This window comes from Necator americanus, chromosome III, assembly GCF_031761385.1.
Source record: "Necator americanus strain Aroian chromosome III, whole genome shotgun sequence".
Classification (NCBI taxonomy): domain Eukaryota; kingdom Metazoa; phylum Nematoda; class Chromadorea; order Rhabditida; family Ancylostomatidae; genus Necator; species Necator americanus.
In genome coordinates this window covers 11,393,884-11,419,835 of record NC_087373.1, presented here as the reverse complement: position 1 = coordinate 11,419,835, position 25,952 = coordinate 11,393,884, and the positions used below count along the sequence as shown (strand labels likewise).

Below are 25,952 nucleotides of genomic sequence, written 5' to 3'. Positions count from 1 at the left end.
AAAAGAACCATAGTTTGTAATCTCACGACGATTGTTTCTTTTTTTTCTTTTTTCTTTTTCAATTTTTTTTTATTCAATAAGTGGTTATCTATGTGTGTATTCGAAAAAAAAACAACATAAATAGACACCAGAAAAAATGAGTAGTAAATACATACTCAATACATTATCAGTTACTCAGTACAAGCCAAATTTTTTCTACAGGGAATGATGAATTTGCCAAGGTATATTTAGATACTAACCAGCACCACAGGTGCGATAGGGAGGAGCCGGACCCTCCTCAGGTGAAGGGGGTCCAGCTCATGGGGTGCAGCCGAAATGGTGAGGATCCCTTCGCCAATCGTCCAAAAGTGAAATGGCCCCTTCCCCAACCGTACAAAAGTGAACGAGGTCCCTTCGCTAACCGTACAAAAGTGAAAGGGGTCGGAGCACAGGATCCGACTATCGCATCTATAATCAGCACGATTGGCGAAATTGACTGTTCTACATTTAGCCTTTTATATCTTCTATAATAAACAAACAAATTTATAGGAGACAATTCCCGGATCCATCGGTATGGTACGCGGCACGCTTAGGATTCGCACGGTCATGTGCGGTTATGTCAATGATTGGCTTTGTATTGGGATTAGGTGAGAACAGTTAGCGATGGTCTTCGCACTTCTTATCGAACAAAGAACGCATTTTTTAGGCGATCGACACGGAGAAAACATTCTGATTGATGTTATGGAAGGTTGTGTGGTTCATGTTGACTTTAATCTCATCTTCCATAAAGGAGAATACTTGCCTGTTCGAGAGGTACGACAGCAAGAATATCTGTAGCCTCTTAATAGTTTCTGGCATTTCTTACAAACCGAGTTTTACTCCAGAGATTTTCGTTGTAAAAAAATTTTATATAATGTATAATAGTCAAGTGCTCAACTGTGCTTATTTCATTATTACTTTCGCCAAAAACTCTTTCTCTTTCCAGAAAATTCTTTCATTGTACGCATCATTGGTTTTAATATCTTCGTTGGAACCCAGCGGCTGATTAATATCTGTAACCTGACACATTCATTATTTGCAATTTAAAAAGACTAGCTTGAAGCAAAGAGGATAAACTGTAGTTTTTTTTTCTGTTGATAAGCAGTTCATCTATATAAGGAATTGCTGTTTTGGTCCAGAACACAACGCTACAGGTTATTGTTTTCCAAAGCACCAATAAATAAGTTCCGCATGGCTGGCATTTTCTGATCGACACTTGGACTTTTTTCTGAAATCATCGTAAAGTAGCGTAAATTAAACTAAAAATAGTCGTAGTAAATGAAAGTGTCTACGCTAACAAATAGATAATAGGGAGGATAGGATAAAATAAGAAAATTCCAAGGCGGTAGAGTTTCGGGAACGAGATTAAGTTCTAGAGATTTCTGCGAACAAACTTTGATATTTATTTCATACCCATCTCGTTTAGTAACATTCTAAAGGTTTCCGTAATATCTGCACTTATCCTTCCTGAGAAGCGGAACATTGGAAAAATCAATAAACTCATTTGTTCTTCTACCTTCATTTCGTTTTTAGGTTGTGCCCTTCCGACTGACACGAAATATGGTGAATGGATTTGGCCCGACAGGAGTCGAGGGGTCGTTTAGGAGATCTTGCGAGTCAACGCTGAGAGTTATGAGAGAAAATAAGGATACATTATTAACTGTGAGTTCATTAGCGTACGTTTCTAACTTTTTTGTTTTGATTTTTTTTGAACATTGTATTGAGCAAGATTTTACTTAGGTTATTCAAACATTTGTTCATGATCCACTATTGGAATGGATCAACACGGAGGCTAGAGCACAGCAAAACAAAGGAGTGAGTGAATTTAATCTTTTTTCTAATCAAATAAATATGCAAAAACAACTCCCCGCATGGTTCCATGATCAAAAACTCTAATTATGTACATGACGGACCACGTGCATATTTATGTCCCACTATCGTTAAACTTCTAGATTTCTTTGATTGCTAGTCGCTTTATTTGTTATCCTTTGAGGAGGAAAATATGAGGCAGTTTACGAAATTCTCTATTGCGCAATCGCAACTGTATTGATATTCCATGACCACCCCATGGAAAAGGCTTAAACTGGCTAACATCGGAGCAGCCTCCCATCAATAACGCATTATAACTGTTTATCATGGTCTGTACCATTTATATTCCTCATAACTGGAATACGAAAATATTATTTGAAAAAGATGGATTGTTTACTGCCATATCTTTTATTTATTTCATTTTTATTCATATATTCAAATGCTATATTTCTACTCATTAACGCTTTTGTTTAGTGGCATAGCCTTGTCGAAACGATCCGAATGAAGCTTGGTGCAGTTGCATAAGCGCTTCGAAGCGGCGCTGTAGAGTCAGCGTATCATGCTTTTGATAAAAGCAGAAGGGTGCAAAAGCTGTTGCAATATGTAACCCTAAGGCAATGCAGTTGAACAAGGATTGATCAGTTCAGTTGATCTTGTGTTCTCATTGAAAGAACTGAGGTACTATGCGCAGTTAAAACCCTTGCTAAACTATACCACGTTTCTGCACCCAAACTCTAAACTTCTGCTGTAGTGCGAAACCCACAGCGGAAGCTTTGAGTTCAGGCAGTAGATTGCAGAGCTCACCGTGGCTCCGCTCATCTCTTTCCAGTTTTCATTGAAAAAACCGCGTGGAAGATATCATTTTTTTCACGTCGATTTCAATTGCAACGCGGTACCTTTGTGCACGCGCCGCATCCACCTGCGAGCGATCGAAGATCAATGAGGTCTCCTCGTCAGCCTATTCAAGTGAAACCAATGAATAGACTTCTAAGGGGGTGGGAACGTGTAGATAGAGGCGCGTTCTAGCGGATCTCGTAATTATTAAAGCGGTTCCTACGCCGTTTTTTACGATTACGGAAAGACGAACGGAACCACGCTGAGTGCCGTAATCTGCTATCAAAAACTTTGTGCTTTTGTGCTCTGGGTTCCGGTCCACGTCAAAATTGTGATGTGTTGTCTTTAAAATCGAATAGGGATTTTTGCTAACCTCATTCGGACTGCAAAGATGAGTGGAAGGTCATCTTCGATGCCATCAGCTCAGCTCCTCTGCGTCTCTTCGAATGTAGCCGCTTACGCAGCTCGATCCAGCTTCAGATCGTTTTGACACGACTACATGAATAGTATCACCATAGTGATACGGGTAAGTATCCCATAATTAGATCAGGTTCAGTGTTAACTTCCTTGTACTACTTGTACGGAGGAATGGAAGAAGAGAGAGGGTGATGGTGCTATACACTTCAGCAAATAGAATTAAAAGAAGTATAGTAGGGTCAAAACGACATGAGGCACGTATGCAATTGCGTACGCGGCTTCTCTCGATGCGCTTCGGTGTAGCGTAGCGGTTAGAAGCGCACTGAAACCCTTGGTGGCGCCATCCATCGCTGCAATTTGCGATGGTTCTTCCTCAGATCTAACTGCTGCCTCCACAGCGCCGTTTCGAGCGCGTACGCAAATACACCTTGCTTCATGTTGTCTTGAGCCGACTATTTTTAGTATTTTTGTGTAGTTTAGTGACAGTTTCAATCGCGCATAGCACAACAGTTCTGTAAATGAGAACACAACATCATCTGAACGATCCTTGTCAACTGCATTGCCTTAGTTTTACATATTGCAACAGCTTTTGCACCCTTTTGTTCCACTTAAAGGTCCCTGCGGCTTCTCCCTTGATCCTATTCTCAGCGCCGGGGCAGCCAACAAAACCGATACAACAAGTACCAAGCGACACCATAGTTTTATTTTGTCTCGCGAACGTTCTGGTCGCTCTACTTAACGCAGGTGAATCTCGAAAAATTGAGGTCCTTCTTGACTCCGAACCAGGAGCCCGAAATGTCATTACTATCGTTATTTATTATACGCTGTTATAGTCGTATCAGTGTTGGCTCCTTCTTCATAACCTTTGGATCGATCAAAATTCGTGTTCCCACCATTTCATGACGGCACATCAATCGTGTGGCCTTGCTCTCTCTTTGACTGATTCTCAGTATGTTTGCACTCACCAAAACCCGTAGCTTCATTGTTTGACATCGGCACACAGATCAATTGTTTTGTTTTTTGGCACATTTACCTACTGGGCCCACTTATTAACACAATGAGATCAATCGAACTAACTTCCTGCTGTTCCTTAGCAAAAATGATCAACAAATTTCATACAGTTTCGTACAGCCTTAACTCCGCCTTACCTCAAAAACATCCAGAGTAATTGTTCTAGCTTTATTAACCATCAGTTCACTTACGGATTACCCAACAAACCTCAAACAAGTAACTTAGGCCCTGGTATGTCTTTTCAGTTCCCTTCTAGCTAAATTAAAAAGAAGAGTAAAATAAATTGTTTTTAGTTCTACGGTTTTTCTGTTTTCTCTTTTATGAGAATAAGGAAGTTTACACGTTTTTAATTTTGACTTCGAAACCTGATCTTTTTGGACCTAGTGAAATGAATCCTGTATTTTCAATACTTTTGGGGAAAAAGTAGTGATTTCATCTTGTTTCACAGGGTTTAAATGAGCAGACAGTTGAAACCTGGGTAGGAAATTTCATTTCTGCTCCTAAAGGAGAGCGAGCCATGAAGTCAACAGGTGTACAAAGAAAAGACAGAGAAACAAACGCCACACATTATGGTTCTACTGGTGAACGTCCGGTCGATAGGGACCGGCACGTTGCTTACGAACGTCACGGTGAGAATGCGCAAGTGCCAGTGCTGCACAAATCCAGGCGTTAAGAAGTTAGGAGTACAGAGAGTACTGTACTCAGAGCCTGTGGACTACACGACATCTGTGGAAAAAAATGTCATAGAAAATGAGTCCCACAAAAAAAGGAAAATCCCTGGGTACGGTGGCTCTAAGCGAATTGAAAACTGGATAACTAAACATTCTATCGCTCTAGTGGAGTACATGTCCTCATATTGTCGGATGTATTTTCGCAGACGTCGTGCGAACTGATGTACTTGAGTGTTCTTGATGTGTTAAAATCATGGATTTCCCAGGAGAATTGCACATTTTCAACTTAACACTTTGGACGCTCTGGCGCTTATCTACTCTTGCAGCCAACACGTGGAGTCGAAAATTCCCCTGAGTGTTATTTTGAGAAAAAAAATAGAAATTTAAAATACGAAAAATAAAATCTCGCAAATTAAGAGTCAAAACTCTTTTTTCCATTAATATCCTTCAGAAATGCTAGGACTGAAGAACGATCACAGTTTTTTTTTAGCTTAACGTGTCAGCATTACAGTTTAGAAGAATTGAAAATTTATTTCGCATCTATACTACCCTGACACCGCTCCAATTTGAAAATATAATTAGAGATACTGAATGGGGCTATCTATTTCCTTTTGATTAAGTCGTCCTTATACAGTGATACGAACCATGCTGATGAAAGTAAGGGTCTTGTATGAGAAGTATGAAAGACCTCTTTATTTATCAGGTGTGTGCGGCTAAGGATGCAAGTGTAGCGCAGTCGGTAAGAAGTTCGATAGTGACTGCACGATCGAACCACGATTCAAATCCGCGCTAGTGCCATCAAAGCTTCTCATCCTTCCGGTGTCGATAAATTGGTACCAACCATTTCTGGAAGGATAAAAACACTGACTTGGCATATTGGCTAGCCTCCGCAAGTCATTCTAAAGCTGCACACACATTCACAAACCTCAAGGATTCCAATTACAGTCAAACGCGTTAGCGCATCCCCACGGGGATTGATCAACGCCGCTCTTTATTCTCATCTTTCTTCTTTCTTCCATCTCTTTATTCTTCATCCACTTTATCTCTAGCCAGTATTCGAACATGCTTCGCTTGTATTTCGTCTCTTACAATGGAATGTGGTTAAAAGTATGGGAGCTAGGTAAAGTAGAGTAGAGAAACGGACGTATACATCACCACGTATGCTAAGCCGCCACAACCATGGGACGACTTCAACGTTTCATGCACTTTTAGACCAATATTCTAACCCTTGCGCTACTTTTCGGTTCACTACTAATCCCGCTGACTTTGTTTTTTAGCGCCAGCGCAGTAATCTGCTGACAGTGGAGTCATCTTTGGGAAATCCACTGAGCAAACTAAACATTCAAGCCGTTTCACTACATCAAGTATTTCGTGACACAGTAGTCCGCTCAAAACTACCTGAACTCCTGTGCGTTTGTGTAAGCGACTGTGCTCGTAGTAGCATGGTGGAGCTAGTACTGGGGATCTATACAGGACTCTCGCCTGCTGCAGTCAGATTGCAGAAAAGAGCAACGGTCCCAACTCGACCACAGCCGTTTAAAGGCATCACCCCACGAATCTGACGTGGTATGGATTTTAGAGGGCTAAAGACTATACGCGGGCGTATATTGAAAAACGGGTGAGATCTCGCTCATCTCTCCCTCATTGTGAACAGACGCCTTCGGTTGCGGTTCCTTACGACGTCCTCTATTGCAAAGCGCCACCATTACGCCCCACCTCTCCTGCGATCGAAAACCCATTCGGACGAATCGCAGGAGGGGCGGTGCGCAATGCTGGCGCTTTGCAGTGGAGCACGTCGTAAAGAACTGCATCCGAAGCCGTCTGTTTACAGTGATGCAGAGAGAAATCTCACCCGTTTCTGCAATCGACGCCCCCTGTAGTCTTTGGCCCTCGGAAATCCATACCACGTCAGATTCGCGGGGTGATGCTTTGAACGATTGCAGCAGGCTTCAGGTCAGGCTTTGACTCGACCATCACACCCATAGAGAGCTTATCACAAAACTTGGTAACAATAGATGACCTGTCAATCAATAATCATATTCTTTGCAGCGTGGCCAACAAAAGCTGAATGCTCCATCAACAGAAAGTGTGCAGCTGATTTTGAAACGGCTAGAGGGACACATAGTTTCTCCAGAGGTTAGTTTCAATTATTTTTTTCTTTTCGAGAGGTAAAGAAAGAACTTCCAAAGAAACATGAAGAGAGGATTTGTAAAGTGAGTTTTGTAACAAGACCTGAGATGATGATAACAAGATGGCAATAAAGGATTGTTTCTCCCTGGCAAACGTATTGTTAGATTACTAATGAAAGAACAATCAGAATTTTAAATGAAGGGCTGGATAAACTTCTATGCTAAGCTCTCAGGAAACAATCATAAATGTATTTCCATGGTTAGTATTGTACTTATCCCAAATCCGATGGGCTAATTGTCTTCATAGAAAAATTGCAATTAAATGAAAATATCAGGTGCAAACGTGCTTCTCCATCGTAGGTCGATTGAAATTTGAGAAATTTTGGTGTTGAACACCTGCTGCAAACCGGAAGGTTCAATTTCGGTTCTGATACCTTTGTGATCTTAAAGAACGTGATGCCCTCTTTGAGAAAGCTGTGCTCACTTGTATTCACTTTATCATTACTGAGAATGGTACGAATTTGTGCAGTCTTGGATACAGTTGGAAAGAAGCCGCATGCGACTGGTCGTAAATTCTCCCCTATTCAGAATATTCAACACGGTATCACTTAATGCCGCTGCTTAGTTATGACTCATGACAGTACTACAGCTTGACTCATCATCGCACAGCCTCTAAATCTCTTCGAAAATCGTTCAAATCTTCAGAATTGGACATGTGAAATATGGCCCATCTAGATCTACTTGAAAACATCACTCCACAAATTTGGGCTGGGTAATGCATATACGGGGTCGTAGATCGTGGGAAAGAGGGTGATTCCGTTCATCTCTCCCTGTGAAGTGTGAACGGACGACCCCGGAACGCTGTTTCTTACGACGGCTTCTGTTGCAATGTGCAACCTTTGTGCCCCCGCCTGCGCTTCGTCGAAAACCCATTCGGACGAATCGCACGCAGGGGGCAAAGTTTCAAAATTAAATTTGACGAACTATTTAATATATTTCTCTATAAGATATCATTCTTCGTTACTATCTGCAATACCCTGTCATCTCTTAGAAGCATTTTTTTTTGCAACCAAAAAAAAACTGCGATTGGAAAAAACAACTTTATTTACGGGATGATCTAGTGGTATGCATATTTTTTTCTGTTTTTTTTTTCTTCTTTCGTGTTCAGATATTTCCTTGTGTTTCCATATATTCGAATAAAAACAAATTCATCTAGGTATACAAGCACAAATTTTCATGTGCTCCAATGAGCCTCGAAGGACAAGTAGCAAAACTAATTGACATAGCCAGTGATGAAAAGAACCTCGCACAAATGTACATCGGATGGGGACCATTTATTTAGCTATACACAAAAGAAGTAACGTCCAAATAAAACTGACTCTCGACCATATCACCTCAATTTTAGATGATCTCCGTCTTGTTACGTTGTTATAAGTTGTATTTGTAAATAAGATATAACTCAAGAACTCGGTGCTTTATCGGTTCACCTTCGTGCATTTTCCACTTAGCAATAAAGAAGTTTGTTTGTATGTTTTGTTTTTAAGGACCGTCGATTTCAATTGTTTTCACAATACATGTGAAGAAACTAAATACAACCTGTTATTCTCATATTTTACTTTTTGCCTTGCCTTTTTTTCACTTTCCTATTCATAAGTTCCAAGAGAACCGAAGCCGCACACAAAGACGGACATTTGGCGTCCCGTTGCTGCTATTTCTTGTATTTCCAACATCTGCTTCAACTGGGTCTCCATCTAGGCAGATGCCACGCCACATTGCCATAAAAAAAAAACACATGCATGATATAAAAAAGGAACTTTTAGTGACATAATTGTGCCCCGTCAACCATGCGTAGACAGCCCAAAGGATTGATTATGCATTCATTGTTCGAGTTTGAGTAGAAGTAGTATGCCTATTCCGAACCACGCAGCGAACCAGTAAAATCTCATTACACTGCACAATACGTTCAATCTGACTTTAATACAACAAAGCAACTGGTTCCATACTATGATATGCTTAAGAATAACGATTGATCAGTTGTTTCAAGCACAAGAACAAAATATAATTTATAAATCAACAAACAGAAACATTGATGTTACTTCTTCTTGGCAACTCCAGCCTTCTGGGCTGCCTTGGTGACTTTGCCTGCAGCTCCATCAGACTTGTCCACAGATTTGATTACACCAACAGCCACGGTTTGCCTCATATCACGAACGGCGAAACGTCCAAGTGGTGCGTAGTCAGTGAACGATTCAACGCACAGCGGCTTGGTGGGGATCAGCTCAACAATTCCTGCGTCACCAGACTTCAGGAACTTCGGGTTGTCCTCGACCTTCTTACCAGTACGGCGGTCAACCTAAAATAATACGTTGTTTCATAGCTAGAGAAAGAAATGTTCGCACGTAAACGACATTCACAGTGACTAGCTGTGAGAATGGATAAGCTTAATACCCTCTACAAAAAACCACCTTTAAATAACACTAGCGCATAATTTTAGGACAAGTTTCCCAATAAAATATAGCCCATACCTCACGCTAAGTTGTGTCAAAACGCAATAATGAAGGAATTAAGAACGCAAACAGGATATCAATATTCTCCCATTGAGAACCAGAATAAATGAACTTTTTCTTGTGGACACACAACTAGTTCATCTACGTAGAAATTTTTTGAAAAGTAGAAATATACCTTCTCCTTGAGTTCTGCGAACTTGCACGCAATGTGAGCAGTGTGGCAATCGAGCACTGGAGTGTATCCAGCAGCAATTTGTCCAGGGTGGTTCATGATGATGACCTAAAAGCCTGTCAGTTATACGTAAGAAGGTCAAAAGTAGACGTCGAACATGGAATCCTTAAGAAACGACAAACCTGAGCATGGAAGCTACGAGCCTCCTTGGCTGGGTCGTTCTTCGAGTCTGAGCAGACGGATCCACGACGGATGTCCTTCACGGAGACGTTCTTCACGTTGAATCCGACGTTGTCTCCAGGGACGGCCTCAGGCAGAGATTCGTGGTGCATTTCAACGGATTTTACCTCAGTGGTGACATTCTGTGGGGCAAAGGTAACAACCATACCAGGCTTGAGGATACCGGTCTCAACACGGCCGACGGGGACAGTTCCGATACCTAAATTACTAATCATTCGGTGCGCCACTGTCATACAGTTCATAGATGAGTTCAAAATTGCTCAAGTAAAAAAGTGGACTGTTATACTTTGCCCGAAATATCATCTATCTGTAGATTCACCCCTCTATCTAATGAAATCCTTTACTAGACATAGCTAACCTCCGATCTTGTATACGTCCTGAAGAGGAAGACGAAGTGGCCTATCAGTGGGTCGTTGAGGTGGGACGATCGAGTCAAGAGCCTCGAGAAGGGTCTTTCCAGAGGCATTGCCCTCCTTACGCTCGACGTTCCATCCCTTGAACCATGGCATGTTGGGTGATGGCTCCAGCATGTTATCGCCGTTGAATCCGGAAATGGGGACGAAGGCCACAGCCTTGGGGTTGTATCCGATCTTCTTGATGAAGTTCGAGACTTCGGTGGTGATCTCGTTGAAACGGGCCTCAGAGAAAGGTGGCTCGGTAGAGTCCATCTTGTTGCAAGCAACGATAAGTTGCTTTACACCAAGTGTCTGAGCCAGCAGAGCGTGTTCACGAGTTTGTCCGTTCTTCGAGATACCGGCCTCGAACTCTCCAGTACCGCAAGCGACGACAAGTACTGCACAATCGGCCTGTGACGTACCTGAGAAAAAGGATATTAAAATATAGTAATTAGTATGGAACTGAATAAGTGAACTGTTGTCTAGAAACCTTACCAGTAATCATGTTTTTGATGAAATCACGATGTCCTGGGGCGTCAATGATGGTGATGTAGTACTTTGCCGTCTCGAACTTCCAGAGAGCGATATCGATGGTAATACCACGTTCACGCTCTGCCTTCAGTTTGTCAAGGACCCAAGCGTACTTGAAAGATCCTTTACCCATCTCCTGGGCCTCCTTCTCGAACTTCTCAATCGTTCGTTTGTCGATACCACCGCATTTGTAAATCAAATGACCAGTAGTGGTTGACTTTCCGGAGTCGACGTGTCCGATGACGACAATGTTGATATGCGTCTTTTCCTTGCCCATAGCTGCTGAGCGGTACTGGTTCCCAACTATAATAATATGAGAAAGAATTCGAAATCCACCAAAGAACACGAAGAACGAACAATTTCTTTCGGCAATTTGAAGGAATTAACAAGAGCAGATAACAATTCGCCCCATCACCCTCACAATACAGATAGTAATCGGAGAAGAGTCCCTTTTTAACGATCGAAAAACAGAGCACAAAATGTACGAGTGGGCTGAACTATTTCATGAAAACATCCGAAAACACTCAAGAACTCGAAAACCACACAATACGAAACAAACACCTGAGATGCCGTGCGCCACCGCCAGCTCAGAAAACAAAATGGCCCAAAATGTGTAGAGTTGAGGTGGCGTCGCTAAGACCTTGGCTACCGTACGAAACCCTCCCTGATTTTCAAATGTTGCACGCGGGAAGATGTTGGGGCACGACTTTTTCACGTGCTTCGCGGTGGAACACCAGAAACTTGCAATTTCATTTACTATATATTCCAAAATCAGAGCATTTTCTAGAGTGTATGATGGACCTAGGGTTGTTGATAAACCGGTGATAAAACCAAATTAAATGGATGAGTCTTTTTTTCCTTGGTTTTTTGTCTTCGAAGAGTTCCTGATCAGACTTTGGTTCTGTTGCAAAATCTCTAGATTTACTGCAGAATTTTAGCAACTGATAGTTTAAATTCAATAACAATACGTAGAACAAAAAGCAACGTTCAAATCCTGGGACTTTTCTTGGCAGCTGATCCCGAAGTGCTTCACATCTGCTTGAGAGGGCTTTTATTATTGTTACACAACTGCACTTTTCGGATATACTGTGATGTTTATATGTAACGGAAGTCACTTTTATTTCTTTCTTCTGTCTGCTCAGGAAATATTCGGATCTCATGGACATTTAATAGAAGCGGCTTTTATTTTTGCGTTTGTGGATTTATTTTGACTTTCTTTTACTAGAAGGTTCTTGTTACGATATGGGTCCAGTTGTAAAATAATTACAAATAGCTTCCTCTGATAATTGAGCACTCAGAAGTAAGAATTTTATGTTTGCGTCAAACATTCCATACAGAAACTATACTGAAATGGTTTGCAACTGTTAGGTTGTTCGAGAACTCGCTTGCGGTATGCTTCATTTCTGGATACTCGAAACATAACCGTGTGCAGTTTCGAACAATTTTAATCGAGTTGGCTGAGTTGTCTATGAGATTCACATGTTTCAAATCCCGAACGATAAATAAGGGTGATAGTACTGAGCTAATGTCAACTGTTTTAACGTGTTCAAGACACTTCTTCAGCTCTACTGTGATATATTTTTGTATACTGCACGTTATTATGAAGCTATGAAATTTTGTACATAGTTCATTTAAGGTTTCGAATGGTAAGCTGACAAACCACCGTCCTTTCTTCCACTGACGATGGAAAATTCGGGCCTTGTTGGTGCCGCAGCTACCGACGAAGTATTTGGTTTTATTTTGCTGTCAATTCTTCTTTTTTTTTGTGATGGTTCGCAGGACTTTTAAATTTTTTTTGTGAAGGTCTAATTCTGGATGCATGAGGGGCTCTTAAAATAATTTGTTTGTTTGGAAGTGTGGTAAATGTAGTGCCAGTCCTCCAGAATGTCAGGTCATTTTTCAAAATTTTACTTCATTTTTTTAGTGGCCACAAAATGGTTCGTTCGTCTACGTTTCGAGCTTTGAGATGAATGCTCTCAACCCAGCTGCAATATCAGCCCTCTGTTTCGATCCTTATGAGGAATTACTGTGGTGTGGAAATTACAACGTAGGTACTTCAGTCGTCATTATTTCTCCATTATTTTCGAGGATTTTGGATGCCAACGTTGTTTTTTTTTTCAAGGGAAGAATAGCGTCTTTTTATGCTCCTTCTTTCGATCGATATACTGCTGTTTGTGCAACAAATGCAGAAGTTCGAGCAATGGAAGTAACTGAAGAGCTTGTTCTATCCTTATCTCCTTCGGAACTCAAGGCAAACACTCGCCATGGTCTTGTTTCGTTTTCTTTTAGGCACGTTAGTCAGTCGTAGATATTCTAAAAATTTATAATTAATTAAATTATTTCCTTTCAGCTCTCAATCAATGCAGAATCTTACAGCAATGGGGCGTATAAGTGGTACATCATCACTGTTTCTGGGAGGAGACCAAAAGAAACTCATACAATTCGATTATGAGAAGCAAAAAGAGATCCGCGTGGTTTGTTTGGTTTTTCTTTTTAGTCCTCTCTGATGTTCTCAAATATTTTAGAAAGTATATAGTGACACTGACAATAAATTGTATTCATAGTGACTATACAGATGGTTGATACTAGTAAGCAAGGGAAGCTCTTTTCTAGTCCTTGACTTCTATAGTACACTTGGTTCCGGTATTAAAAGAATGAGAGAAATTTGGCAGTTCATTGATGTTAGAATTCTTTAGACCTGCAGCGAACCTCACAATTTGATTTGTCTAAAAATTGATGCCGTTTTACTTATTATTTCCACGGGCTTTCGTTCTGATTTGTGAGATTCGCGTTTTCGCTATGACTTTCTTCCTTTTTTGTCGGAATATAATCTGCTTTTCTCTGCTTTTCTGTCCTCACTCTGCTCACTGACTGAGGGCAGTTTTGTAGCCATTACAAACTTATGCTTTCTAGGCAGGTATCAAGGAGAAGAACGCCAACATAATAAAAGTGAATGGATCGCAGTTGTTCACCGCTGATAGTGAAGGCAAGGTTTGTCTCTTTTTCAAGGTCATTATGGATGTTATTACATTGTACGACATTATTTTTTAAACGCCGCGGTTGGAAAATTTCGATCTTCCTTCTTGTCTCGATCTCTTTACCATTGCTGGAGATAACCCAACGTCGATGATTCCTCAAAACGCTGCCTTTTAGCTGCAGTAATGTGCTACTTTTGCATGATCTTATTTATTGATTTTATAGATAACCTTACGATCATTGGGGAGTATGGAAGCTCTACGAGTAATACCTGCACACAATGGGATTATAACTGATTTTGATGTCAGTGGGAACAGACTAATAACTTGTGGATGTTCAATAAGGTTTATTACACTCTACTTTTGGCTTTCTCTCATAAATATCATACATGTATAATTCTAGACAAGGTCTTCCGCATGGCGATCCATACGTGAAGGTGTACGATTTGCGTAGCTTTGCCGCACTACCACCTATTGCGCTGTCGTTTGCCCCTTCGTTTACTAGATTCTTATCAATGCCAGCTTTCTGCGACAATCGAATCCTTAGTGTTGGCCAGGTATAGTCAGTTTTAGAAGCTTACACTATCCTTCGTATGTTTCTTTTTAAATTTTCGTCTCGTTAGAACGGCCAAGCCCAAATGATGTTTTTGAACGAACGCGGTGCTGGAATGCCTTTGATAGTTGATACCGGTGGATATCACTTGACAACATTCGGCTTTTCGTCAACTAAGCACTATTTGGCATTTGCAGATGAAATCGGTAAGATTTTTTTGGATGTGGTTTTTGATTTTTCTTACTCTAATAATTATTATTCATTTATCGATCTTGAGGAAGTTACCTCTTTTCCTTTTCTTAACCTCGTCGAGTTTTGGCACTCTTCCTTGATTTTCCGTCTTGGAATTAAAACTGGGCCCTGTCTTACTTTTGAATCACAGCTAATCACCATCTCACCTACTAGCGTTCGCATGTGTTTTACTTTTAATAGTGGGTTTTGAATACGAAGCATTGGGTTCCCAGCATTTTAACATCAGTGTTCCCCTTAAGCTCTCTTTCATTTAAATTGGAACGTTTTCTTCCGGAGAGGATAAATGCTGTTGTTCGTTGCGAATTTTCCACTTATAAAAACTTCCAGACTCTTTGAAAAAGTCAAATTCAAGCAAATGATTCGCGTTCTCGCCAATTTTATATTCTTGATTGCCGAAATTTAACAACTTCTCGCAAGGGTGTCGAAGAGAATTCTTTTACCTTTTTTCTGTAACTCAATTTAATCCAGAAGAATTCGAATGTGGTCAGAATCGCTAGTAATCCTCACTTAAGGGTTAATCTATTTCAGTTGTATGGAGCCCACTACTGTAAAATAAATCACACAGTTCCACTCAGACAATGATCGACTCGGTCATACTCGGAAGTAATCATTCTCATTTTCAAAAACGATAATTTATCTGAATGCTATTAAATCACGCATGTTTATATTTTCTTCTTTTGTTCTCATTTTTCAAATCGCTTTAGGAAACATTCATGTTTATGCTGATAGACCTAATCCTACAATCAACGACTCTTCTTGGGAAACTGATTTTGCTGATCCTTCGGTAGGAAGTAAGCAATTAAAATACTGATTTAGTTCATTTATTCAAGTTTTTCAGCTTGGACCACCTCAGTCGTTTCTCATTGATGACACTCACACACCTTTAGCTGCAGTTCCTCTGCCATTCTCGTGTGATGACAGCTATTTCTCAGATTGGCCGGAAGAATTTTGCCTGAACGTGTATAGGTGACTTCACTTGTTCTTCGTTTTGAGCATTACGAAAAGTATTCTTCGTAAAGAATTTGTAAATTGATTTTTGCATCTTTTCCTGTTTTCGCAAGTCTTATCATTGCATTGAATTTTGTGTGGGACCTTCATTCATTTGTGAGAATGGCAACCAGATTCTGTTAAGGAAACCCAAGCCTGTTCCTGTTCCACCGTCGTTGTCTACGATCCAATTTGTTGGTTACGTTGCGAATCCTCGCGCTAACACTCCACTTGCCCGTTTCAATGTCGTACCTTACTGTCAGGATGGCCAAGAGGACTGTGGTGAGTTCTTTTTCAAAAATCATTCTTCCTTCCTCTTTGTTTTCTCGAGATCTGAGTCTCCTTTTCTTTTCTTTTCATCTGGTCAGCGGAGATTGTTTCCCATTTTGTTTTTGCAGAAATTGTCGACCCCGGACCTGTCATAATTCCTCAGTTTTACCGCAAACTGGAGCTTCGACGCTCACGAAGCGGACGTCTTGACGATACCTCCATCTTAAAATACAACAAGACCGACTACGCACCGATGGAAGTAATCACCTCCAGCTGTATAATAAACCCAATAGTGCTGGTAAGTACTTATAGTACTGTTCTTTATTGTTTATTTTTGTCATGTATGGTACAGCGTGGGTTGCTGTGCTTTGATTGAGATACGGTGTCTTTCCGAAAACGTTGCAGGGAGAAAAGGCACACTGATTAGAGTAGTAGAGAGCTGAAAAATTTTGCCGCACGCTTATTCTTCCGCAGAAAGGTCATCGATTGGGGTGGGTTAGACGCTAGAATTTAATGGAAATAGAATGGAATTTGAAAATTTTGGTTCGCAGACCACCGAACAGGAACTTTTTTTTTCTGTTTATCTGATTACCTAGAGGTTTAGGGCTTTTTAGGCCTTTGTTTATTAGTGTGTCAGTATGTCACATTTCTTAATTTGTCTTACTTTTTATGGACCACTTCAGAAAATTGTCATCTTTGAAAACATTTTTGCTTCTAGATAGTGTATCACAATGTGTAACTTTCAGATATTGTTCCATGTTTCTGCCCTTCGTAATCTTATTCTATCCCATATTTGCGACGACGAGCACTGCATAGCTTGTCAGCTTGGCTTCGTCTTCAGAATAATCAGCGACAAAAGCAAATCAAAGGAGACCGCATCTGTAAGTTGTTAGCTCGCATTTGGGTGATTTTTTGCACTCTTCAACTTTTTTCTCGCTTTTAGTGCACGAACTTGATCCGTTCACTTCTTGTAACCAGAGGGTCGGATGTTGTTGGACCAGTTCAGACAACAACACAGTGTCTGTTCTCAAGTGTCGTCAACTCGATCAACAAGGTGACTCTTGATATGCAATATGTCTTCAAACAAAAACTAAGCTAGCTCTATTTATAGTCGTTGAAAAATGAAGAAAATGAGACCTTAGCCAACATATTGGAGTCTGAATTAACGGTACTATCAAGATGTATACGCTGCGGTGAACTGAACGCCTCTGATGAAAAGAAGATTGTTCTTTCCTTAAACTACCCTGAAGGTAGGGTATGCTTTGTTTTTACATGTGTTATATAAGATTGTAGTGGAGTTGTAATGTTTACATTTTGTGAGAGCTTTCTATTCGCATCAGTAAGGACGCCGATTTTCAGCGGCGAATGAGCGGAACATGAGCTATTTGTTGGAGAAAGCTTTGCACGCTAAAGGACAACATGAAGGGCCATGCGCATCATGCAATGTTACGGTTGGTTAAAATCATGCTTGTTCGGAAGAGTTCTCCTTCTTCAGTCCATTTTTTTTTGAGAGATTTTCACTAAAAAAGTGCTTTTCCATCGTGATTGGAAATACAATCTAGTAGCTGTCATTCTTTTTCAGACACGAATGGATGATACCAGGAGGGTGCAGAGACTAGCACCTATACTACTAATTGATACGAATCCATCTCATCCGAAGTTCGCAGAGTTTTGGGAAAAACAACTTAAAGTTGGTTTGCTGAGCTCGTTATTTTCTGCGAAACTGATTTTATATTTTGGATTTTTTCTTTAGTTTTCTGAATCACGGCCTCGTTATCGAGCTCCAGACAAGGAATGTGTCTTAGATGGTGGAGCCCGTGCCGAGAGACCATGTCGTTATGGGGCTGACTGTAGAAACAGGTGAGTTTCCCTATGTTATGTCAGTGGTTTTTGTTAACTCACTCTGTCTTGTTTCCATTTTTTTCTACTTAACCAGTATTTATTACAAGATTACAGGATTACATAGCATCTGACGTGAACAAGACAAAAAGAGAAAGAGTTTTCAGTCATAGAACATTACAGAACATATTGCAAGTATTCGCATGGAACTGATGATTGGGACATGGAATGTGCTGCTTGGCTCGAAGACTCTGGTTGTGGTGATTGGAAACACTTTGTTTCACCTTCATTCTGCGCTAGGGTTCGTTTCCTGCTATTTTTTCAAAGCTACGAAGCGTTTGTGGACGTATTTCGTTTCTCTCGTGTTTTCTGTCGAAAGAGATTTGCAAAAGACATCGCTTTAGGTAGCGAATGGTCTGGCTATTCTGAACGAAAAGCCCATGGAAGGTGAATGTGAACAGTACGAACTGGTAGCCATGGTTTATGCTATAGGTAATGGCAATGGCCAGTGGACACATTCCGTCGCGATGATTAAGGACGACATAGATGTGTTGGTTCAACGTTTTTGTGGGGTTTTTGTGGATGTAATGCAGTGGATAACTTCTGAATTCCTTAAGGAAGCTTCCGTGGTGTTTGTTCAATGATGTCTTAGTCACTCGACTCCACACGGACGAAGCGTTCCATATGGATTCGCGGTGGAAGATTCCATTAATTCTTTGTTATGCTAGCGAGAAATCAGGACTTATGAAAGGTATGCATTACTCTCGAACCTGTAGAACACCAGTTTTAGTCTGCTTCCAAGTTCATTCCAATCGTTCCCTTGTTTAATGCTCATTTGGCAGTTCCCGAAAGCCGGCTGCCGATTCCTCCCTCTGTTTTCCATACTGATGCGAACCTCACTGGAAATAACGAGGTTGCACGCGAGAGAAGAACTTTGGATATCCCCGGCGAAGGCGATTATGTTGGCATTGACGCCGAGTTCATCAATATTAATGGCAATGTATCACTTGACAATAACCTCCCAAGAAGATGTAAAAACGTTGTCGTCAACGCTTCACGCTTTCCAGGAACAGAAAGGAGATAAGGAGCTGGGGCAGAAATCAGTTGGTCGAGTAAGTTGTGTGGATTCTACCGGGGAACAAGTTTTGATTGACGATTACGTGATTACTTGTGAAGGAGACGTGGTGAACGACTATCTTACACAGTTCAGGTAGATCTTCAGTCACTATATAGGGTTCCTTCAGTACCTCATGGTTTTTTTTACAGCGGTATAATAAAAGACGACTTGGATCCGAGCAAATCAACAAAACACCTCACAACACTGAAGTGTGTCTACCTGAAAGTGCTGCACTTGGTCGAAAAAGGATGTATCTTCGTGGGTCACGCGCTCGTCAATGACTTCTCTGCATTGAATATTCATGTAGGATTTCATTTATCGGGAGTGATATTTGTAACTGACATGATGCTAATAACTTTAGGTACCTCCTAAGCAAATGATAGATACGGTAGAGTTGTTCCGAATTCCACAAGTTCCACAGCGGCTTATCTCGCTTCAGTTTTTAGCATTTTATTTGTTAGGTGAGTTTAGTGAAAGCATTGCAAACATTCGTTTAGATGTTGGAAAGTGTGTAAAGTATTAGGATGTTGAAATTCATGAATTACTCAGGAGAGAGAATCCAAGATGGAATCCACGACTCTGTCGAAGATGCTCGGGTTGCTCTGAAACTGTATCGAAAGTGGGAGGAGCTCAACAAAGAAGGTGTGAGAGTTGAACGTTCCCTACATTGAGCGAATGACTAAATGTTGAAGACGACGTTTTCAGGGAACTTAGATAGTGCACTGAATAATCTGTACGTTATCGGGAAACAAACAGGATTTCGCGTTGAACATGAATCGTCATCGAAGAGCATTTCTCCAGTATCTGAAGCACCAACTAGTGGTACATCGGCAGTTTTAGATTAGGACTGTGGTCTAGGTGTAGGGCTTGTTTATCTCATTGCAGCTATAAAATATTGTCTGCAGTTTTATAATAGTTCGCCACTGTTATAAAGACAGCGGGTACTTTTGCAACAACAACAACAACGGTTCTAATGTCTTTCGGCGTTTTAATCGCTGTGTAGCTGTGAAGTTCGCCGAAAACATGTTTTAGTTCTCGTTTCTGTGATGTTCATTACGTTGTTTGTATATAATTCTATCCAAAATCCCCTCTCACCAAAGCACAATTAATTATGCTGGTTCTCCCATGCCCTCCAAGCTTTTCAATGAATATCTTGCATTGTGAATGTCTCAGTACTTGTAATTCTGAAGAATTCAATAAAAATCGAATTCATGGAGTTCTTTCAGTGAATCTGCTGTCTAATATCTTGAATATCTTAAAGATGCTGTCGATTTGAAATTGTTTTGGCTTCAACATCGTTCTCTGTTGCGTGGGAAAAGATAAGCGAATACCAATTGGAGCAACACATGACTCGAGTGACCAAAATCAGTTGTTTATGAAGACACTTGGATGAGATGTGAAAACCTCATAATGAAGGTCGTTTCAAAAAAAAAGTAGAAATATGGTTTCGTCTTGGGCGTAGAATCCAGAGAAATTTGCCCTTAAATTGTATGAAACGTCGTGATGAAGTAGAAGACAAGGTGTACCTAATGCTATGAAAAAAAAACATCAGAAAATGCGAAAGCAATGCACGGGAGTAATTTCAGCACTGTTGTCCATAATGCTCGCTCCGACCACTCGTTCTCACGCGATGTCTCCTCTCCACCGTTGTTTACTCCCGCCCCACTGAATATTTTCGAAAGTCTCTGCACGACGTTTGTCAATAGCACACTACATTTCAGGCATGTCGCGGCGTGAGCGCAAGCGACGAGGTCGCTGGGAAACCTACAATTCCGAATTCAATTCCGAAGAGGGGTTTTCGAACAGTTCTGTAGATAAGCAGGTTGAGAAGGAAGCGGCTGCACCTGGTTCGTTCTTTCAGGGATTTCTTAACTTTCAACGGTGCGATCTTATTCTCTTGCATCGTATAGTTCTCCACTATCATTGCAGTCCCAAAGGCTGCATCACACAATTTGAATGGCGAAAGTGTTGCTGTTATAACGGATGAATTTGGCGGGAAGGATTACCGTTCAGATATGCCATTGAAGGTATTCTTTAGCTGCTTTGTGATGAAACTCGGATTTTATTTCACAAGTAATACTGACTGCGGAAGTGTGCACGAGATTTATGACCACGTTCGTCATTTTAATAGTTGCTTTGTTTTACCCAGCCGCTAAACCGATTCTAATGTTAGAAATTATCAATTATTGCTACAGATCTATCACTTCAACTGCATCGCTGTTGATTTGCATTTGGTTACTTCTATTACGTAGTCACACAAAACCGACAGAAAGCTCGGTGCATTTGCGTAAGCGACTACGTTTGAAGCTCTTTTCAGGCAGATCATGCTTCACGACCACTTTGGGTTGCTCCGGACGGTCATATTTTTCTTGAATCGTTCAGTCCAGTATACAGACATGCAAGAGACTTCTTGATCGCTATATCAGAGGTAGTTTTACTTCCTGAAACACATTTTGTAGGTAAAGTTATTTTGTGTAGTCTTCGATGTTCAGCCAGTTTGTCGACCAGAGCATATCCACGAATACCAACTAACGGCTTACTCCTTGTATGCGGCTGTATCGGTCGGGCTGCAAACGAATGACATCATTGAATATTTGGAGAGACTCAGTAAAAGTGCTCTTCCTCGGGGAATCATTGAGTTTATCAAGGTAAGCTCCTATTTCTTATAGCAGTATCAAGGTAAGATCCTATTTCCTATAGCTCCATTGGTTACATCTTAAATCTTTACTCCCCTTCTACAACATCTGCTTTATGTGTTTAAGCGTTTCATTAACGTGTTTAATTTTTGTTAAATTTGTTAGAAAGATCTAATGAAATCATCTCTTCAAAGAAAATTCATGTGTTGAGGTGACCAAGTGCAAGCTTTATTTAAAAGAGAAGAAAGTTAGAGAAAAGAAACTTCTCAAAGAACTTGTGGTCACTTTGTGCACTTTTTGAAAATTTATTTAATTTCTCTGACAATATTTTCGCAATCTCTTGACATTTTAAAAGAATTCCACTTTGCTTGCAGATGTGCACACTGAGTTATGGGAAGGTCAAACTTGTCTTAAAACATAACCGATATTTTGTTGAATCTCGCCACTCGGACGTTATCCAGAAACTCTTGAAAGACAAAGTGATCCAGTCATGTATTTTAGAGGAAGAAAAACCCTTTGAAGAAACACAGGTTGGCTCGTTTTTTATTAGGATTTCCTAATCAGTCTTCATTTATGCACTGTTTATTCTTAGACTCAACTGGAGAAAATCAATTTCCCTCAAGAACAAATGAAGGAGGAAGAAAAGAAACCGGAAGGAGATGATGTGAGGAACGGGGTTTTATTTTTACAGTTTTCCATTTGCACTCTTGTTATATAATGTGTATGATGATATCGTGCTTTATGCCAGGTTCCTGAGGATATTGATGAACTATATGGAAAAATGGATGGCGATGATGAGGAAGACGCAGAGATTCGCAGTCTCCAACTGCTTACTTTTGAAATCAAACAAGTCTGTAGATTTCACATCCCCAGTTAACGCTTTTTCATCCCTTTTCAGAGATCTTCATACCTTTGCAGGAAAGTATCGAAACTGTACAGAAGAGATGTATTGAACTAGAATATCCACTGCTAGCCGAGTACGACTTCCGAAATGATACAATGAATCCCAATCTAGGCATTGATTTGAAGCCTTCAACTACTTTACGTCCGTATCAGGAGAAAAGTCTCAGAAAAATGTTTGGAAATAGTCGAGCAAGGTTAGCTTTATCGCACATATTCAATTCGTCAGTTCTAGTTGTCCATTCTTCCTCAAGGTTTATATTAATTTGCCTCATATGTTGTTCTCTTTCTGTGGAAGTTCTTCTAAAGTGTCATAGAAAACTGCAATTGGTGCAAATACTCTTGTAGAAGATTTCAAATTAACTGTTTCCTAATGATGATTCTGGCAATGTTTAGGAATCATTGAATGTTGATGTTTGAATTGCCTATGATGAACATTATATTGTAGAAATTATGTAAAATTTGTATCAGATCCGGTGTCATTGTGCTGCCATGTGGTGCAGGAAAAACTCTCGTGGGCGTCACAGCGGTAACAACTGTCAACAAGCGTTGCCTGTGTTTGGCCAATTCCAACGTGTCAGTCGAGCAGTGGAGAGCTCAATTTAAGGTGTTTTACTAGCATATGATGAGAGACATGTAATACATTGAGGTTTTTTGGAATAGTATCGTTTTTGAATGATAACTAAAAATATACTAATACTAGGAAATTACAGTTGTGGTCCACCATTACTGACAAACAGATTGTTCGGTTCACCAGGGAAGCGAAAGACACCGTACCGCATGGTCCGGACGCTAGCAAGGTACTCCTCTTTGATTTTAATTCAATTTTTTGTTTGTTTAAAAATGTGGGTCTTCTAGTGGAGCCCTGCTGAAGTTCTCTTTCATGTTTTCTGCTCTTTTGTTTGGTTTCCCCTTCCATCAAAATTGATTGAATAGCAATTGGATTTTTGTTTTGTAGCACCTGAGCTGTAGATGTCAAAAAGTACCGATGAAGATTTGAGAGATGGAAAGAAATAAGGGATTCTTCACTACATCATGTATTTTAGCCTGTGGTATGTATCAGCACTTACTCTATGGTAGCATATGCAGGAAAGCGTACATATGCAGCTGAAGAAGCGATGAAATTTATCGAAAGTCAGGAATGGGGATTATTGTTATTAGATGGTAGATTATTTTTCTTTAATATATTACACAGTTAGAAAGTTGTAGCAGAGATTAACTCCAGTAACTAAAGTTTCTGCTGTTTTCATTATAAATGCTTTTCCATGTTTATTTAGTGAGTGTAGTCATTTCCAGAAGTACACACCATTCCTGCGAAGATGTTCAGAAGAGTGCTGACCATTGTACAAGCTCACTGCAAACTTGGCCTCACTGCCACACTTGTTCGAGAAGATGACAAGATTACTGATCTCAACTTTCTTATTGGTATTTCCGTTGTTTTACTCTGCAAGACAGCTTTACTTCAAGATCATTCCTTCTAGGTCCCAAAATTTATGAAGCAAACTGGATGGAACTTCAAAAAGCTGGTCACATCGCGAAGGTACAATGTGCTGAAGTGTGGTGTCCGATGACATCCGAGTTCTATGCTTATTACTTGAGGTCTGACATTCGCTACATTTCGACTAATCTTCACTACCTATTTATTACTATCGGGTTATAATCGATCGTCTTATTAATAAGACTTGATTTTTCCAGGGCACAAATTGCTCGACGTCTATTGCTTGCTGTAATGAACCCGAATAAATTCAGGATATGTCAATTTCTCATTAAATTCCATGAACGGAGAAATGACAAAGTTCGTAATTAATTGGTATAATTTCTGCTGGCTGCATCTTTTTTAGAAATATGTGTATCCGAACTATCGAATAGCTGTTTGATTTTTTTCGGCATTTTGATTTCTATGAAAAATACCTTTATGTCTTCGCGATAACAGAAATTTGTTTACGTAAATTATCCAACTTCTCAGTTTTTTTTTTCTACAGATTATTGTCTTCTCTGACAACGTTTTCGCTCTCAAGAAATACGCCATAGAAATGAACAAACCATTCCTCTACGGAGAGACGAGTCAAAATGAGCGAATGAAAATCCTTCAAAATTTCCAATACAATCCTCGCGTGAACACAATTTTCGTCTCAAAGGTGAGTGAATATGCTTTCTGTTTCATGGTTTTCTATGAACTCCTACTTATTAAGGTTGCTGATACATCATTTGACTTGCCGGAAGCCAATGTTCTCATACAGGTATCGGCTCATGGTGGTTCCAGGCGACAGGTAATTTATTCAGTACTACACATCCGTGATTCTATCCTATTCTGCGTTTATATCATTAATACATGCTAAAAGTTGGTTGTTTTTATATCAGAACAATTTCTCACTACAAACATTACAATCATAATCACATGTTTGCTCGCTCCGTGAATAAAAACTTAAGTTCAGGAGGCCCAACGATTAGGTCGCATTCTGCGTGCTAAGAAACATTCCACAGACCAGTTCAATGCATTTTTCTACTCATTAGTCTCACAGGATACCGTTGAGATGGGGTATTCCCGAAAAAGGCAAAGGCAGGTATTTTCACTGGTATCCGTCGCTGAAAAATGTCATTTATCACCCTTTCCCTGTCAGGTTCTTGGTAAATCAAGGGTATGCCTACAAAGTTGTAAACCGTTTGCCAGGCATGGAGAAAGAAGATCTCAAATTTGGAAGCAAGGCAAGGCGCTTGAAGATACCGTTGTCATTATCATTTTCTCGAAATTCCTTTCTAGGATTCGCAGCTGCAATTATTACAACAGGTGTTGGCTGCGTCAGATGCTGATGCCGAAGAAGAGGATGTAAAAGAGGAAATGGCCGATGGAACTATCAGAGTAAGTACAGTTGTGTATCTTATTTTGTTTTTTCTGTTTGGTAGAATAATACTTAGGTAACAGTTATTGTTTAGTGAAGCTAAAATGAACGCAGTACTTTTAGTACTATACTAGTATGTGATAACTATGAATTCAAGCATCAATATACATCAAAATAAGTATCTGTGCTGTCAGTGATCTTGCCAATTAACTCATCTAAATACTCTGCATCTAGTAATCATGGATATTTGTACTACCGATATTTTCTTACTCTTCTTTTCTTCTGTATACTTCCTTTTCTTTCCTATTCATTTTCGTTGACTTTCACATAGTTTTTATTCGTTCAAAGAAAGGTCCATTTTCAGGTGAGTCGACGTGAAGCAACGATGGCATCTGTTTCTGGTGGCTCCAGTGTTTCATACACTAATAAATCTAAAGTAAGTTCGACAATAACATCTTAGTGGTGTAATTTGCATCAAAAGTTTTTAAATTTACTTGTTATTGATTTGTCAATTAGCTGTGATTGTTTTTCAGCAAGCACTTGCTGATCGTCACCCACTTTTCAAAAGATTCCGGGAAAAGTGATGTTTGCTGGACGTTAGGTTGTGATCCTACCCTATGAAGTCAATCACTACAAAGCAGCAAATGCAATGTGTATATGTAGAAAAGATATGTACGGGACATCTTATGAAGAAGAAAATGAAGAACTGTTGTTGAAGTTTTTTCTGCAGTTGACCAGTGACAAGAAATGGATGCAGAAATTAAACTGGCGTAGGCGCAAACCAAACACACAAAGGCAACAAGCAATAAATAGGCGTACAAGATGATAAAGCGCTGTGTGAAGTCTACG

At 40.1% G+C, this 25,952-nt stretch overlaps 3 protein-coding genes across 7 annotated transcripts; 2 read left to right on the top strand and 1 right to left on the bottom strand.

The window, feature by feature from the left end:
• Nucleotides 1-204: 204 nt before the first annotated feature.
• Nucleotides 205-8,231, top strand: RB195_009267 (uncharacterized protein; the record flags this gene model as incomplete). Of its 2 annotated transcripts, XM_064189741.1 has the most annotated exons (7): nt 205-221; nt 529-626; nt 686-792; nt 1,552-1,680; nt 1,759-1,833; nt 6,810-6,896; nt 8,106-8,231. In XM_064189741.1, 7 exons carry the CDS (start codon nt 205-207, stop codon nt 8,229-8,231), a joined length of 639 nt encoding a protein of 212 aa, XP_064047324.1. The 2 variants fall into 2 exon arrangements, with proteins under 2 accessions (XP_064047324.1, XP_064047325.1); XM_064189742.1 differs by lacking the exon at nt 205-221 and having other exon boundaries at nt 596-626.
• A 750-nt stretch (nt 8,232-8,981) lies between these two features.
• On the bottom strand, nt 8,982-12,135 carry RB195_009266 (uncharacterized protein; the record flags this gene model as incomplete). Of its 2 annotated transcripts, XM_064189740.1 has the most annotated exons (7): nt 8,982-9,242; nt 9,572-9,676; nt 9,751-10,007; nt 10,167-10,625; nt 10,699-11,037; nt 11,296-11,398; nt 12,097-12,135. In XM_064189740.1, the coding sequence occupies 7 exons, from the start codon at nt 12,133-12,135 to the stop codon at nt 8,982-8,984; spliced, it is 1,563 nt and encodes a 520-aa protein (XP_064047323.1). The 2 variants fall into 2 exon arrangements, with proteins under 2 accessions (XP_064047323.1, XP_013297288.1); XM_013441834.1 differs by lacking the exons at nt 11,296-11,398; nt 12,097-12,135 and having other exon boundaries at nt 10,699-11,011.
• Nucleotides 12,136-12,417: 282 nt separating this feature from the next.
• RB195_009265 (uncharacterized protein) lies at nt 12,418-25,687 on the top strand (the record flags this gene model as incomplete). Of its 3 annotated transcripts, XM_064189739.1 has the most annotated exons (48): nt 12,418-12,459; nt 12,659-12,781; nt 12,857-13,023; nt 13,085-13,208; nt 13,648-13,725; nt 13,936-14,054; nt 14,113-14,266; nt 14,333-14,468; nt 15,219-15,298; nt 15,353-15,480; nt 15,647-15,783; nt 15,900-16,069; nt 16,518-16,652; nt 16,715-16,825; nt 16,883-17,021; nt 17,131-17,222; nt 17,354-17,461; nt 17,525-17,631; nt 17,794-17,911; nt 18,015-18,160; nt 18,228-18,361; nt 18,453-18,610; nt 18,678-18,820; nt 18,877-19,030; nt 19,089-19,188; nt 19,277-19,369; nt 19,433-19,549; nt 20,449-20,574; nt 20,657-20,754; nt 21,045-21,155; nt 21,220-21,375; nt 21,738-21,893; nt 21,956-22,027; nt 22,112-22,213; nt 22,282-22,460; nt 22,735-22,870; nt 22,977-23,063; nt 23,310-23,427; nt 23,560-23,688; nt 23,745-23,862; nt 23,959-24,058; nt 24,246-24,401; nt 24,456-24,533; nt 24,699-24,823; nt 24,885-24,969; nt 25,025-25,123; nt 25,468-25,539; nt 25,637-25,687. In XM_064189739.1, the coding sequence occupies 48 exons, from the start codon at nt 12,418-12,420 to the stop codon at nt 25,685-25,687; spliced, it is 5,667 nt and encodes a 1,888-aa protein (XP_064047321.1). The 3 variants fall into 3 exon arrangements, with proteins under 3 accessions (XP_064047321.1, XP_013297287.2, XP_064047322.1); XM_013441833.2 differs by lacking the exons at nt 20,449-20,574; nt 20,657-20,754; nt 21,045-21,155; ... (16 more) ...; nt 25,468-25,539; nt 25,637-25,687 and having other exon boundaries at nt 19,433-19,572; XM_064189738.1 differs by lacking the exons at nt 12,418-12,459; nt 12,659-12,781; nt 12,857-13,023; ... (22 more) ...; nt 19,277-19,369; nt 19,433-19,549 and having other exon boundaries at nt 20,451-20,574.
• Between the last annotated feature and the right edge of the window lie 265 nt (nt 25,688-25,952).